Source organism: Cavia porcellus, unplaced genomic scaffold, assembly GCF_034190915.1.
Source record: "Cavia porcellus strain 051 isolate PalLab524CR breed Dunkin Hartley unplaced genomic scaffold, mCavPor4.1 scaffold_11, whole genome shotgun sequence".
Classification (NCBI taxonomy): domain Eukaryota; kingdom Metazoa; phylum Chordata; class Mammalia; order Rodentia; family Caviidae; genus Cavia; species Cavia porcellus.
Window position 1 is genome coordinate 79,088,999 of NW_026947494.1, and position 16,566 is coordinate 79,105,564.

The window sequence follows — 16,566 nt, forward strand, 5'->3', positions numbered from 1 at the left end:
CCCTTAAGCTTGTACATTCCTTCCTATATTCAAGACTTTAGGGAAATGCCCCACTTTCATTAATTACTTTGAATTATGCAGCAATGGATGGAACATTGTACTTTCTCACTAGAGTAGGAGCCTGAGCTCAGGACAGGTTTTCTATCCTCATCTTCTTCCCAACGTACCTCTGGCCCAGAGACTATAGTCCATGGCCAGGGTTTAGAGAAACCGTGAATTAACTAAACCATGTTATCCCAGTGGTCTGATAAGATTCAAGACTAGGAAAAGGGATTGAATGCTCCAACGTGCAGTTCATATATCAAAGTGTACAACAATCTACCCCACAATGTCCTTACAAACCACAGTTGATATTACAGCTAGCAAAGAAACAAAGCTATGAATCCCATTTAAACTATTGAAGAACTCTGCACAATTCTTTTGCCAGAATCACTTCAAAACACCACCAAATCAATCCTAGAATGTTTTTAGAATAACAAAAATATTGCTAAAAATATTTTCAGAGCAGTATTTTCATCATTGAAATCAATCAATGATATTTTGGACCCTGGAGATAAAAACGATGCATAGAACTTGATGTTGTTCTTAAATAAATAATGAGGGGAAAATTGGCCTAGATGGCAACATGGTAGAGCAAAATTGGCTAAGTTTGAGAGACATATCCTTAAATATTCCCGGGAAGAATATGACCAGATATCATCATCTATCTGGATCTTGTCCTAATCTGCCACAATCATTTACATTAACTTCACAAAACTTAATAGCCTTTCCTATATGATTTCCTGTACGAGTCCCTTAAGATTTCCATAAACCTACCATGACAAAAAGGAGCTCAGTGGTTACTCAGGCTAAGGTGAGGGAGTTGTAGATTAGAAGACAAGGATTGATGATAAAAGGATTTGGTGTTTCTTGTTGAAATCTTCTAAAATTGTGTCAGTAGTGGTTCATACCAGTAACATTTACTAAAATATTTTAGTTGTACACTTTACATGAGTAAACTGAAGAGTGTATGAATTGTATATCAAAATTTTAGTTAAACGATCAACTTTCAAAATAATAATTGTCCAGTGGTTTAACTGTCTCTTGCAAAGAAACCATGGCCTTGAAACTAAGGTTGACAATTTATCTGTTTTACATTCTATTTTTATTTTGAAAGGCACACATTCATTTGTGTTTGGTGGAAACTATTGAATAAGACTAAGTACAAGAATCCAGGGGCAGCCGGAGGTTTAGCTCAGTGGCATAAGTGCCTGCCTGGCAAGTATGAGGTCCTGAGTTTGATCCCTAGTACCAAAAATAAATAAATAAATAAATAAATAAATAAATAAATAGGAAAAAAAGTCTAGGGACAGACTATAAAGAAATTTATACCAATGTGTGCTTACCTATATTAAGAGTTGTTATTTCCAGACTTTTACCCATAAATCACTAACAAATCTCAAAAGCAGAAAATTATTTCATCTACCATGAAGGTATTTTTTTTTCTTGTTAAATTTGATACGACTAGTACCTCACTCTAGATGTTAGGAAGTGACTTGACTGAGTTATCCATTCTTATTTATTTGTTTCAGTTTAAATAAAGCAAAATGAGAGTAGCTTAGAGAAAGCATTATTTGTGTTCCCACTAGAAAGTTCAGAGGTCATCTAGTTCAGGTTTTATAAATATAAAGAATAATATTAAGAGTAAGAACCATGTCATCAGCTGTAGTTGAGGTGCAGGTTCAGTTCTGCCACTTATCACAATGGGTGAATTACTCAGCCCATTAATTTTTAAACTCATTGTTTCTGGAAAGGGTAACAATATCTGTCTATTTGCTGGATAATTAAGTCAAATTAAATAAAATATAACACACTCTTAACTCTGAATATGGCACTTCATGTACAGGTCATAAATGTTAGCAATTATTCATTAATGATAAAATGACTAATTGTTACAATAATTATAATTATATTTGTGAGCCTTAAAAGTTGCTTCCAAATAGAAAACACCCCAATCAAGTGCACTTGCTTGATGAGCATTGATAATTCATTATTACACAAAGTTGATTTTATTAGAAAATATCGTCAATATTGTTTAGTAATAGTCGTTAAAACATCCTTTCCTTAGAAAGCGGTTATCTGAAAAAAATTATGAGGACAGAGGTATAGTTTAATAATGTGCAAATATAAAACTTATATTTTTAAAATATAGGAAATAAGTCAGTCTCATAAAGGCAAAATTGTGCCAGTCTTCATAGTGGCTCGTGCTAATTCTCATAAGTAGATTGAGGCAAAAGTGCAAGACCTTTGGATGCTGTGATGCAAAGCTTGGTGGTATCGTGAATGTAGTCGTGGAGTGTATGAAGTTATTTGTAGAAAGGTAATGCTCAGAATTCTGCAGACTGAAGGGATGGATACTTGAAGAATCTTTTGTAGGAACTTAAAGGAAAGATAAGTTGCCCAGAAGTGGGAGAAGGGTCAGACGGTGCTGGTAAAGTGATGTGCAGTTGTGGAAAAATAATCTGGTCAGAGGCCATGGGTCAGACCAGCATGCAGGTGAAGACCAACAGGTAACTCTGGAACCTGATAAATCTGACCATTACCAAAGAAGCCGAGTCATCCTGAATACAAAAGAGATATGTGACTATGAGTGAAAAGTTCAGAAGTACTTTTGTCCAGTTTTTCACAAACATTGCTTTGGCTTTTGTGGAAATCAGGAAAAAATGTTAATAGAAAAGCTTGATTTTCTACCGAGAATCAAACTTAAAACAAAAACAAAAAGCAAACCTAAAACTAGGAAAAGACACCAAGTCCATGATTTTGGAGCAATGTTTTAAATAAAGCAAACTGAACAATGCCGGTAGCCGGGAGATGATGGTTAAAGAGGACCAAAGTTAACGTCACAGCAGGTCAGAGAATGCCTCTGAAAGAGGACCTGAGAGAAAGAGCTTAAATAAACAAGGCTTCCTGGAGAGCCAGGGCAGGTGTCAGCACAGCACAAAATGCCCTCAAATGGGCTCTCATTAGCGAGGCAAGTGGACATATCTCTGTGAGGTAATGGAAAGGACTCAGAGATAAGGGTCTGATAAAGAGAACAGAGGATCATGTGTTAGTGTGAGTACGTACAAATTTCACTTCTTACATTTGGTTTACTTAATCATTTGATCCTACTAGACTCGTTAAAGAATAAGGAAAAATGACTGTAATACAGAATGTGAAGTCAGAGAGAGGAGCTCTGCCCAGAAATAGGCATGCTCCACACAGATGAGAGAATGCCTTGTAATTAATTTTAAGAGCTGGGATCAAGGTAGTAGGAATATGGGAATGAGATTGGCAGCCTTGGGCTGGGGATACAGCTCAGTGACACAGCACCTGCCTGACAAGCCTGAAGCCCTGAGTTTGATTCCTGGTTTAAAAAAAAAAAAAAAAAAAACACAGGAGTGGTAGCCTTGGGTATGGCACTTGTGTGATCAGGACATCTGCCACCATGTGCAGCAGGAGCTCAAATTTACCTCTCAGTTGAAACTACGCTATTTCTGTGCTTTCATATTTAGAATAGGTCACAGTATATAGGATGCTTTGCTCTTTATCTTTTCATTTTTGTTATAAAAGGATGAAAGGTTAAGCCCTTAAAGAATAACAGTGTCTATGAATACAAATCAGTAACTCTTACATACACACAAATGTAACTGATGCCTATGTTTTTAAGTGGTTGTAATCTACACTTCATGTCTAATGTCTTTGAATAGAATATAAGAATATATAGCTTTCACAGAAGAGTCACAGAGGTTCTATCTTTCATCTCTAAATTTTATTTTGCCCTTATTATTTGGCACTTTGGAATTTTTGACATGAGAAGCTCATTTAGTGTGCTCTATATCATATTTTAACATTCACCTTTCAAGGGAGGTGATCAAAATTCTGTATTAAACTATAGACATACAACTATCTCAATCTGTAAGCTACCTGCAGATTTTTCTCCCAGAAATTCAATATTATTTTGTACAAGGTGGAGAAAATAATGTAAAAGTTGGTTTATTTTATTACCAGCATACATCCCTGCCAGGATTCTGTGAAGAAAAGTCTCATGACAGTGCAGTATAGGAAACAGGCATCAAGGATTTTTGGACATTGGTAGCCACAGAAAGACTATATTGCCTAATTTTATGATGACTGAAGCATGCTAATAAATCAAATGTTATGAAGAAATCAGAATCCCCTCTGCACTGACTGCCCTGTGGGAGAACTGAGGAATTCTCCAGGCTGGTGGTAACTGTGTCAGGAAAGTGCCAGGAACCAAGTATTGAGAGCAAAACAATACGAGAGCATGTTAAAATACTTCAGTCTTTTCTGGTGAAAAAGCCTATTTCCTTAGCTTTAACCCAAGTTTTAAACAAATAGCTTCTTTTGGAAGACAAAACTGAGATACTCTGCATTCTAAGGCACGTGAAATTCACTTCAGACCTGTATGCATCCTAACTCGGCTGGTAAATGCCTTTTCAGCTGTCCAACATGTCCTCTTCCTTCTGCTATTCCTTGTTGCTATATTAAACATTTTAATGAATGATTCTTACTATAAAACCTCTAGCATGTGCCAGATATGCTGATTTAACCAAAACAAGTAAAGTTAAAATATATGTATATTTATATGCACGATTACATTATTCCCTCAAAATTTGGTAGCATTTAACAGATGATACAGCATCACGGTATTGCTATGCTTTTAGCTTGGAATGGCTTTTTAAAATATTTTAAAATGTTTTAAAGCTCTCAGTTCTAAAGAAAATAGTGCTCATAAATACATTAGTTCATAAAATTCTAGTATAAAAAGATAAGATTTATATATTATATATTATTACTTACAATTAATAATAATATTTTTAAAAGTATGACTAGAAGGAAAGCTAGTATCAAAAACAGAAAATAAAACTTCAAAGCACTATTAAGAAAACCAAGTGGCAAGGTACAAAAGTAATTCTTTTGTGATGAATGTATAATATTCCAAATTAAAATTTAGTTGCTGTTTGCTGATTAGTGTGTCTGTGGGTATAATAACAATTTTATAGTAATTCACTTTTTGGTCAAATATTCTAAAAACGGGCAAAAATATAGTTGAAATATTTTGTGATCTGATTTTTAACGGTAAATATATACTTTTTAAAGAAAATTGCTGCATTATATATTCAAGCTGAAATAATTAAAATATTAGTAAGCAAACTAACAAAATTCCAAATGATTCAAACACTAAGAGAAAATGTGACATTTCAGTAAAAATAAATGGCATTGTGTTATTTGGTATAAATTATAAATAGATTATAAAAGAAAAAGAGAAGAACACTTTTCAGTGGCACACAATTAGTATAGTTCCACACTGTAATATAATTCCACTACTGAAATAGAATCCACGCCAGCATCAAGAATAACGTATCATGCAAATAAAATCAAATTTGTTGTTTGATTTTGTTCATTGGCTTTCTAGTATATTTAATGGTTTGCCTCTAAAATTTGCACAGTAATTTCAATAACTATCTTGGCAGAAAAAAATCACAACGAAAAAGAAAGCTTGTCTATTTAATAACAGAATTCCTATGGCACATTTTTTAAATCCTGTAATTTGTTCTGCATGCCTACATGATCTTAACTGCTCATAGATAAAGGAAATAGAAAATGTATTTTAGAGCTAATGTTTTATATGCTAATATTCTCATTACAGACAGCACAATGCTTTTGCATTGACTTCCTTCTTGTTACAGACCACAGAGTTAGATAGAAATATTAGAGACAGTCATACAGGGCTGGACCCTTGAAGGCCAGATACCTTGCAACAGTAGGGGAGACAGTTGTGGGCCATACTTCAAGACAAAAGATAAGTCAAATGCACCGACAGACCTCCTAAGGATAAACATCAGGAATTGATATTCTAAATAGGAATCTCTGAGGAAGCCAAGAGTCACTATCCCAAACCCCTAATGGAAGAGTCACTGCTCTTTAAGTATGCACCATTGCTATGTGACTCTCTTTCCCATTTGTCACCAATTTAATCAATTTTACCTGAGCGATTATGCTCATCATCTTATTGGTTGACCATAGTTCGGTCCCTGATCCACCTCGCAAGTTCCCATGTCTTCCCCACCTTGTCCCTGCCTCACTTAACTGTTTAACTCTTTATAAGTCCCTGGAAAGACAGTCTTTAGCAACACACTCAGGACCCTTCTGTCTCTCTCTTGGACAGATTTCTTTTTCTCAATAAATATATTCTGCTCTTAACTTAAAATTAATTCTTCAGTTTTAGAAAACAGGAACTCATACCGGACATCTTGTAGGTTGGGAGTTTCAGTTCCCTCTGTCACTTCCTGGGTCCTTTTCACAAAATTGACCAAAGATGGCATGCACAAAATTCAAAGTTTAGCTTTCCAAGTGTAAAACCTGATTTGTGTTAAAATTCAGTGAAATGTGTATGCGATGTATAAATGATTTTGATTCTACATGAATAAAAAGTCGGGATAAAGTTTAATTTATCTAGGTAAGGATGCAGGTTTGCTAAGGATATTACAGTTACTGGGTTGACTTCGCTTCTTATACTTTCAAAATTTATTTTGTTGTCAATCATCCTAATTTCTAGACGTGTTATATGTCTGAGTCAACTGTGTTCCAAATTAAAAGCCTTTAAAGTTTCATAATAAATGAATGTGGCATTGCTAAATGATATTAAATGATTTCTTTAATGAAAGTGAAAATTAAACAAAGAAAAAAATGAATAGAAGCAGAAAATTTTTCACTTGTTTTCAAGTCTTATTAGCATAACTTGTGCTAAATAGATTCACTTCCTGCTATGGAGGGCTAAAGAAAGATATGTGCATGTATTTTAGAATAAACCAGAACAAAGAATGTTAGTGAGTTATAATAAATGTCAAGAGAAATAAAATTCCAAAATCTTTTTTAATTGTTTCAATAAAAAGCTAAAGTATGCACAGTGTAATGTGAGAGCCTATCTAATTTGCATTGCATTCCAACTATCAAGGAGTTTGCGATATCCATTTTTTCATAATTATTAATTATCAGTTAAAATACACAAAACATTAGTCTTTACAGCTTGTCTTTTATAAGGATAGACTAGAAAGTCAAGCTACCTTTATGCTTAATCCGAATCCTCCTACAGTTTGTCTTCTGATGGTCACCGTTCTTTCCTGAAAGACAGGAGTTTTAATAATGGTTAGGCCAAGCTTCAAGGATGCAGCATCACAGCACATGAATGATTCACATGATGTCTGAGCTGGAAATGGTGAGTAAGTCGACTTCAAAATTATTAACTGCATGTTTGGACAAAGAGTGAATTACATGCCTATACAATAGGATCATGGAGTTACCGATTTTCAAAATCAGTTTGCTTACCCTTCTACAGTGGACACCACGATGCAGACATTGTTTGTAAAGCTTTAAAAAATTACAAAGGGACAAAGAACCACTTTGGGACAAACCTATAATTTTCTATTTGATAATCAATAATCACTGTTTTAATACCATCATCTCTAGATAACACTGAGGGGCTGAAACCTATGATCTCTAACCTATTTCATTTTTTAAAAACATCTCTAGTTAATGTCTTCTTACTCTTTCCCTAACCCCTCCATATATAAAATACCATCCTTCTCCTGAATTCAGGATAAGATATTTGTTGTCTGGCCTCTGCAGTTCCAAAATGCCAAATTTATTTGTCTGGGTATCCATTTCTAAATATTAACACTGGTCTCAAGATTATAGATGAATCGTGCCCTCACTTTCTTATTCTCCCAGGGCTCCACTGAATCGGTGAAAATTTGAAAAACATGTTGCTTCTGATGACTCTTGCTAAATATTTAAGACAGAAAAAAAATCTCATCATTTTGGTAAAGTGAAATCTTTTCAGGCAAATATTTACTTTTAATAAATAAAAATGGCACTTTAAAATAGTAAGACTGCCATACTATAAGAAATATTAGCTAATATTTATTAATAATTGAAATCTGTATTTATATACATATATATTTAGTACATCTTGTAAGTGTAAATAAATAACATTCAGAAATATAAATTATCTACTTCTTAACAATGTGTGGAGAAGTTTCATCAATTTTTATGTTATTTTCTTCTTTTAACTCATCATTAAATCATATTTTCATATCAATACTAATATTTTATTTAAGCAAATAAATTTATATGCATATTGAAATTTCTGCACTTAAAATATAAAACATGCTAATCATATTAATAACCTGCATTTTGATTAAATTTTTTATTTATGAGCTCACTGTTACATTACTTAATACTAGTAAAATCTCAAGTCTAGGGAGATGTTATATTGTAGAATTTATATCACAATGTCCATGCATATATGGAAACTGCCAAAAGGAAATGAGTGAGTGCATTGTATATGCAGAAAACCTCATTTAAAACAAACCAAATATTTATTATAAATATCCTTGTACTGAACAGGGCAAGAACAATTGGTTAATATTAATTACTGCTTGATTAATATCTAAGATTTATTAAAGGAAGTTGAACTATATTGGAATAGAAATTGAAACTACATTGACATTGAAGTCAAAGAATCCATTAGTCATTTAAGTATTCAGGGTTTTAACATATTTGCCAAATTACTTAAATCACAAGTCCATGTTTCTAAATCTGCAAAATGCTGATAAGTAACATAGAGTAACAACTTCATGGATGAATACTTGTGCAGAATCCTGACAGAGAGTACAAAATTAATGAATATTAAAGGACTAGACAGGAATTCTTAACAAATAGTCACTTAAATCTCTAATTAATATTTATCCAGCTCACATTCAAATATTTACACCATACAGTAGCTCAAACACAGGAGGACTGAGATAGGGATAGATAATTAAATAGTGATTTTCCTCTTATCACAGATAAGCCAATTGCTTTCACAAAACTGCCAATCAAAGTAACATAAAATTGTTGAAGTTTTTAAACAATTTCCTTAATTCTTTTCTTCAAGGAATGAATTCTTGATTTCTTAAATGCTTGTAAAACCAATGGGACAGTTCTATGCAGCTGTGCACAGGTCCAAAGCCTTAGCACTCTGGGAGGTTGAGGCAGAAGGACAGAAATTCAAAACCAACTTGGACAATTTAGGAACTTAGTGAAACCTTAATGCAAAATTAAAAATATAAAAATGAACGGAGTATGTAGCTTAGTGAGAAGGTCTTGGGTTCAGTCTCTACTGCCAAAAACTAAAAACTAAAAAGTCCATCAGAGTAAATGCATTATAATTAGGAACAATTATTTAAGTCCTGTGGTAAGTAATCTGTATTCTATACTTTAGTGCACACTAAAATGCTGGTTTTCTTGGATAGGAATTGCAAACACACCAGGCTTGTCAAAGGTGTCAAGAAGCTTTTGCTCATTCTCTGCAAGTCTCCTTTTCATTCTTTGGTGGTGAATATTTAGAACAAGTTCCAAATCAGACACAAAATTGCTGATGCAGAAAAGAGTTTCAAGAGTCAGCAGAAACTGGCTGCTGAAAATCTCAGAAACAGCATTTATTTAATGATGTTTAAACACCCAGGCAGGGATATATGCACATTTCCACTAACGCACCTCCATATGGTACTGTTTCATTAGCTATTCTTAAGAAAGATGGGACAACAGGGCCAATTACCGTGTGTGTGTGTGTGTGTGTGTGTGTGTGCGCGTGTTTGTGCGTGCACATGCGTGTGTTACTGACCTCAAGAACTTCACCCTGAGCTACACACCCAGGCTTTTCTAATTTTTCATTTTGAGAAAGATCTAAATTTCTGGGGTTGCGCTTAATTTGTAATTTTCCTGCCTCAATTTCTGAGATTGCTGGGATTACAGAAGTCTGTCACTGTGCTTGGTTTAATTGAGTTTTTAGAGGAGAATTGTAACTAAGTCACTGCAAGCATCAAGATGCATAGAAAGAAAGTAAGATTTCCATTTGGACCTTCCTGATCTTACCAATTGTTTATGTCTCTATTCATCCTGCCGCTCTACCTCCTTCCATAATTCCACATCTGGTTCTCTACTCCTGTCCCCATGAATTGTTTCAACTACTCACTTCACAAATCAGAGAATACCAGAAGCTGATTTCAAAGTTTATTTAGTTATATGTTGAGTATCCTAAACATTGTTGCCTGGTAACAGAGTATTGTCCTTTGGAGGACCAAAATACTATCAGTTTTTAAAAACACAGTGCCAATGACATTTTAAATCTTCCTATTCTTAACTAAATGCAGTGAGTTTCACCAATCCAGTAAAAGTAGATACTGCAAGATTCGGTACATACCTCATCAGTGTAAGTGTGACTATAAAGTTTGTTTTAAATACTTATTGTGCTTTATAGAAAAAAGTATTTTAAACTTATTCTTTGAATACTGCATTTGAAACACACATATGCTGTATAAAAATGTGAAGTGAAATTTTACCAAAAAAAATGTTGGCATCTTGTAGCCTAGTTATTGCAGTTCTTGAGGTATGGCTTTGATAAGGTTTAAAAGAAGTGGAAACAGTATAAAAGCTAGAGAGATTACCAGTTAGAAAACTGTATTGATTTTGCATGAAAGAAACAAATTGTGCAGGAAAAGAGGTGATAGGAAATGTCACTAGTTCTTTTGACAGGAAAGAATAAATAAATATGGAAAAAGACTCATAACACAAATGATAAATTTTAATTATTAAAATATGCATTTACTTATGACTCTCATAGAACTTGTAATTAATTATTAAGAGAGTATATATTCTTTATAAATTTTTCTACTAAAAACTTTTAAAACTATAGCTATGTCTTCCTTAAAGTTTAATGCCAAACAGTAAGCACAGAGCCTAAATCAATGTATTTATATGTTAAATTTAAAAAAAAAAATCCCAAATAAATCCCCCAAAGCCTATCTGTTTCTTACCAAGGTACACTTAGTCATAACACATGGTTCAAATTGTACTATTTACCCAATTGTCTTGAAAACATTTACACAAAAGTTTGCACACGTTTACAGAAGTTGTATTCATTACTGAAAAACGGCAAATGATCAAGTAGGTTATTCTCTGATTGGTGATTGGGTGAACAAGCTAAGTATAATGAAATATGACTCAGCAATAAAAAGAAATGAGCTATGTTTAGTTTTTTTTGGAAATCTAATACTGACTTTAGTACTATTTTGACATAAAGGTAAATTTGAGGCAACCACAGGCAAATGGAAGCTACTTGAGAACATGATTAGAAATGAAATAAGTTAGAAACACAATCTTAAATATCACATAGCTTTTCTTATGAGAGACGAGAGAAATAGAGAGAGAGAGAGAGAGAGAGAGAGAGAGAGAGAGAGAAAGAGAGAGAGACTGCAAAATACAAGGCATAAATAGGAAACAGGGAGATTGTTTTGAGGGAACAAAAGGACAAAAGAGACAGAAGAGCTAGGGGAGGTAAAGGAAACTGAAAAAAATTTATTTGAAAGGGAAAATGATGATGAAAATAGAACTTTTAGAAATGGGGAGAGAACCAACATTGGAAAGAGGAGAAAGAGAGGGTGGGCAGACTTGCGGCAGCAGGGCGCGGTGGCGACTTCAGCCACATATACCCCTCTCAGGTGGGATTGGTGAGAAGTACCTAGCCTACGTGAGGCTGCTGGCGGACCCAGTAGGCTAGCCCAAACCAGATCCCAGAGCCTGAGGGTGACCTGGAGGGGTGGGCCCCGCGTAGGCTGCCTGGTCTAGAACTTCCTGGTGTGCTGCGGTGGGCGAGAACACCTAACTGGTGCAATTTGATCAGGCTGTGGCTGACAGGGAGGGAAGCTGGGCCTCCTATATAAGCTTGCATATATAAGGAACAAAGAATATGGGAAGAGGCAGCAACAAGAAAGGCTCCTCAGCCCCCAATCCTGAGAAACAGGTAATAGCGGACACCACACCAATAGACATAAAGCGCCATCTAGAGAGCTCATAGATCAGTTCAGGAATGAAGTTATCAATGACCTGAAGCTAGAAGTAAGCAGAATAATTAGAGAAATGCTAAACACCACCCAAGAAAAAACAGATGGTGGAATGGAAGAACAGAAAAAGAGGGGAGAATTGTTTGATGGAGAAAATAGAGAAAGCATAGGATACGTGAAGCAGGTTCAAAGCGACTACCAGGAAACTAAAAAGTCTATCGAAAACTGGCCTAACAGCTTGAAAGAAACTAGGGACAGACTATCTGAACTGGAGGACAGATTTGTAATATGGGAGCATGAAATGAAAAACTTCTTAAAAATAACAAAGAAACAAACAGCAATAATACAAAGACAAGAAGATGATAAGAGGATCCATAACTTAAGAATTAAGAACATAAAAGAAGTAGGGACACAAACAAATGAATTACAAAAGCTACTCACAGAAATAATCCAGGATAATTTTCCTAATTTAGCAAAAGGTAAAGATACTAAGATGTATGAGGCATACAGAACCCCAGCCAACTACAACCCAAACAGAGCAACACCCAGGCATATAATAATAAAAATTCCAGAAATTCAATACAAGAACAGAATATTAAAAGCTGTCAGAGACAAGAAACAGACCACTTACAAGGGAACACCCATCAGAATTACAGCAGATTTCTCTGCACAAACCATCAAATTATGAAGAGCGTGGGGGGAAATAAATCAAGATTTGAAAGATAATAATCTCCAGCCAAGATTGAGATATCCTGCACAACTATCCCTGGAAATTGATGGAAAAACAAGGTGCTTCCAGGATAAAGAGGAACTGGGGAAATTTGCAACCACCAATTCAACTCTACAGAGAGTATTGCAAGGATATTCTAAAAAAAGAAAAATACAAAGAATCCAGAAATAGTGGTGGGGAGGCCACAACGAATGGAGCAGAGAACAAAATGAAGAAGACAAACTGACAGCTACTGACAGAAAAAGAGCTCAACAGAAATGAGGCATAGAAGATTGGATGATAGGAACAGCTATTTTGGAGAAAATGACGTCTTAATAGGTAATACTGATTTAGTATCATCTTGTTTTGAAGTCTCATCAAGCTTTTGTTCTTCTGTCTCCATTGGTCTAAACAGGTTGTATCTTATTGGATTTTATTATGTACAATAGTATAAGCAAAAACTTTTAAAGACAAGGAGATTATACAGAAACCATTGTTCATTTTCTGTTAGTCGATTCTAAATACCCTGTAATGCTGTCATTCTCTTAAATGGTTTTACATTGTTTTGATATATTTAATGCTACAGTATACAAAGTTGTACTCAAGGATTTCAAGGAAAGAGACAATATGGTAACTACTTTTATGTCAGGATTATCTTGTGGTGAAACACTATTTTGCTTAAATGGGTATGTTTTGATCTGCACTGTTTTGCTGTTATGCCCTCTTTTATCTCAATCTCCACTCCATTATTTACTTTTTTATTTTTATCCTTTTAATTAAGGGAAAAATAAATAAAAATAGCAGGATATATTATAGTAACCCACTTTGACTTTCCATTATCTTGATTTAAAGCCCTGTATTACTCTCACCATCTTGTTTTTGACTGATGTTCCCCTATTCTGTTTTGCTGCATAGTACCAGGTTCAAAAGTTTAGGCATCAGCTGTGAAGATAGTGAGATTCATTATGATGCCCATTCTCGATGACTTTTATCTACTTTTGAAGACCTACAATGTCTCCAATGCTTTAGTTTTGTTGGTTTTGTTCTTTACTGTTTTGTTCAATTTTATTATAACTGATGATATAGGCAATTCTATTAGAAATACCGGGAGGCATTATGGTAACCATTGTTGATCATCTTCTATTATGTTTTTACAGTATCTGTTATGTCCACCCTTTTGATTTGACCAACTCTGTTCTGTTATGTCACATTTGGTTTTACTCTCTTCCAAAAAAGTAATAAGAACCGTGGGAGCAATAAAACCCAAAATGTGTAATAGTTATTGTATGAAAGAGAGGAAAAGAAAGTGCTCTAAATGAAATAACTGCATGTATATTTAAGTGTATAAGATAGAAAATTATATCACTGAGTTTTATTGGATCATTGAACAGAACTGTTTGCAGTATCATTGTTGGAATGTCCACTTTACAAGCTTTAATTTTGTGACTTGAACAATTATTTCTAAGATGACAATATGTAATCCATTAACTAGTGATTTCCTTATTTTTTTCTGTAAATCTGTATAACTTGTACCCTTTCTCTGCTTTTTTTCCTCCTTAAATAAAATTTTAAAAAAAAGGAATCAAGGTGTATTGTGCACATCCAATTTCCCACAATAAATGTAATTAGTAAGTATTGAAAACATACCTACTTTAAGAACCTGTGCTCTTGTAAGATTGAAACTAAGAGGAGATGTACAGAATCCTAGATAAAAATGAATTGTCAAGACCAAATGAAAAATGTGAAAATTCTAAGTCACCCAATATCAGTCAATGAAACTGATGAGACAGTTAAACACATAACTGAAAAGAAAAGGCCACGACCTGATGGATTCACTGCTAAAATGTATTAGATCTTTAAAGGTCTGATGACACTACTGATGAGACCCTTTAATAAAAATTGAAAGGGAAGCACAAATTCATTCCTGGAAGCAAGTATTATTCTGATGCTCAAACCATAGAAGGATCCAACCAAAACAGTGAAGTAACTATGGGCCAATTTTCCAAATGAACAGAGATGTAAAAATCCTCAAAAATCCTAGCAAACAAAATGAAACAAATCATCAAGATTATTCACCATGACCAATTAGTATTCATCCCAGGGATGCAGGGATGTCTCAACATACCCAAATGAATAAATGTATTATATTAACAGAACCAAGGACAAAAATCACATGATCATCTCAATAGTCAGAAAAAGCATTTGACAAATTTCAAAATTTATTGCTGTTAAAAACCCTACAGAAAATTGCAACACATGGTTTTTACCTCAATTTGTTGCCTTTGGCCTCCCTAAGGGAATATAGGAAAATGACAAAATGAAAGAGCAATATTCAATCTCAAACCTCCAGGCCATCCCAAGCAAGCCTAGGAGACATGGACACAGAACAAAATGTAAGCCTTATACCTGAACTCCTGAAATAATAGTAACTGAATATAAAGAAACAACTCCAGGAAGCTATAAAAGAACTCAGATCATAAATAATCTCCCAGGTAAATGAAGAAATGATAAATGTAATGAAAGAAATGTTATACACATTTAAAGAAGACATAGTTAAAAAACTAGAGGAACAATGCTAAAAGATGGAAACCTTCAATGAACAATATAAGAAACAAACAGAATGCATGAAATAGATTCAAAGGGATATACAGGAAATCAAAAAATTCCATCAAAATTAGCAAAACCACCTTAATGAAAGTGAAGAGAGACTTCAGATCTTGAAGACAAGATTGTAGCTAATGAACATGAAAGGAAAGATCTTTTAAAAATAATAAGGAATCAGGAAGTAACAATTCAAGATGATGCAAAGAAAAGCAATAAAAGAGAAATAGGTATAAGTGAAGAAGGTGACAAAATAAATGATATCAAAAGGCTATTTACAGAAGTAATGGATGAAAACTCAAACATGAGAATGGAATCTGAGATACAGATAAGTGAAGCATGTAGAACTCCAAATAGCCATAATCAAAATAAAACTACACCCAGACATATAATAATCAACATCCCAGAAATGCAACATAAGAACAAACTATTAAAACCTGTTAGCAGAGACAGATCACTTATAAAGGAAAGCCTATCAGAACCACAGCAGACTTCTCAACACAAACAATGAAGTCAAGAAGAGCATGGAAAAAAAAAGAGCATGGAGTGAATTATTTCAGATCCTAAAGGAAAATGACTACCAACACAGATTACACTACCCTGAAAAACTGTCCTTCAAAATGGATGGAAAATAAGACACTTGCATGAAAAAGAACAGCTGAAGAACTTGATGACCGTAAAATCAAACCTGCATGACATTCTAGATAGACATAGGAAAAAAAAAACACACACACACACACACTAAGCAAGGCAAACAATTAAACAGAGCGGAAAGGTACAGAATCAACAGCAGAAGGATAACACATCAAAAATAAACCAATATATATCAGTTATAACCAATAATATAAATGGCTTCAATTCACCTATTGAAAGAAACAGACTGGCAGAATGGATCAAGAAACAGCATCCAACAATATGATGTATAAGAGAAAACCAACTAATCCAAAAGGAAACTCATAGACAAAGTCAAAGGATGGAAAACAATACTTCATGCAACAGGAACCTAAAAAAGCAGGGGTAGCTATTCTGTTTGCAGACAATGTGAACTTCAAACCAAATATGATCTGGAGAGATAAAGGAGGTCATTACATATTAGTTAAGGGAAAAGTTCCAGAGGAAGAGATAAGAATCATAAATATATATGCACCAAATTTGGGAGCACCCAGCTATACAAAACAAGTATTAGTAGAAATGAAAAATCAAATAAGTAGTAACACAATTGTAACGAGAGACCTTAACATGCCATTGACATAAAGGGATAGATTAACTAAACAGAAAATCAGCAAAGAAATAGCAGAGCTGAGTCACACCTGTGAACAAATGGACTTG

At 34.2% G+C, this 16,566-nt stretch overlaps 1 protein-coding gene across 8 annotated transcripts in view; it reads right to left on the reverse strand.

Moving 5' to 3' along the window:
* Sntg1 (syntrophin gamma 1) overlaps positions 1-16,566 on the reverse strand; it is a 774,196-nt gene that overhangs the window by 249,031 nt on the left and 508,599 nt on the right. For all 8 annotated transcript variants that reach the window (XM_063258519.1, XM_063258518.1, XM_063258522.1 and 5 more), the window contains one exon: positions 7,110-7,166. In XM_063258519.1, coding sequence (XP_063114589.1) covers positions 7,110-7,166 — 57 coding nt within the window. The remainder of the gene's footprint in view (positions 1-7,109; positions 7,167-16,566) is intronic.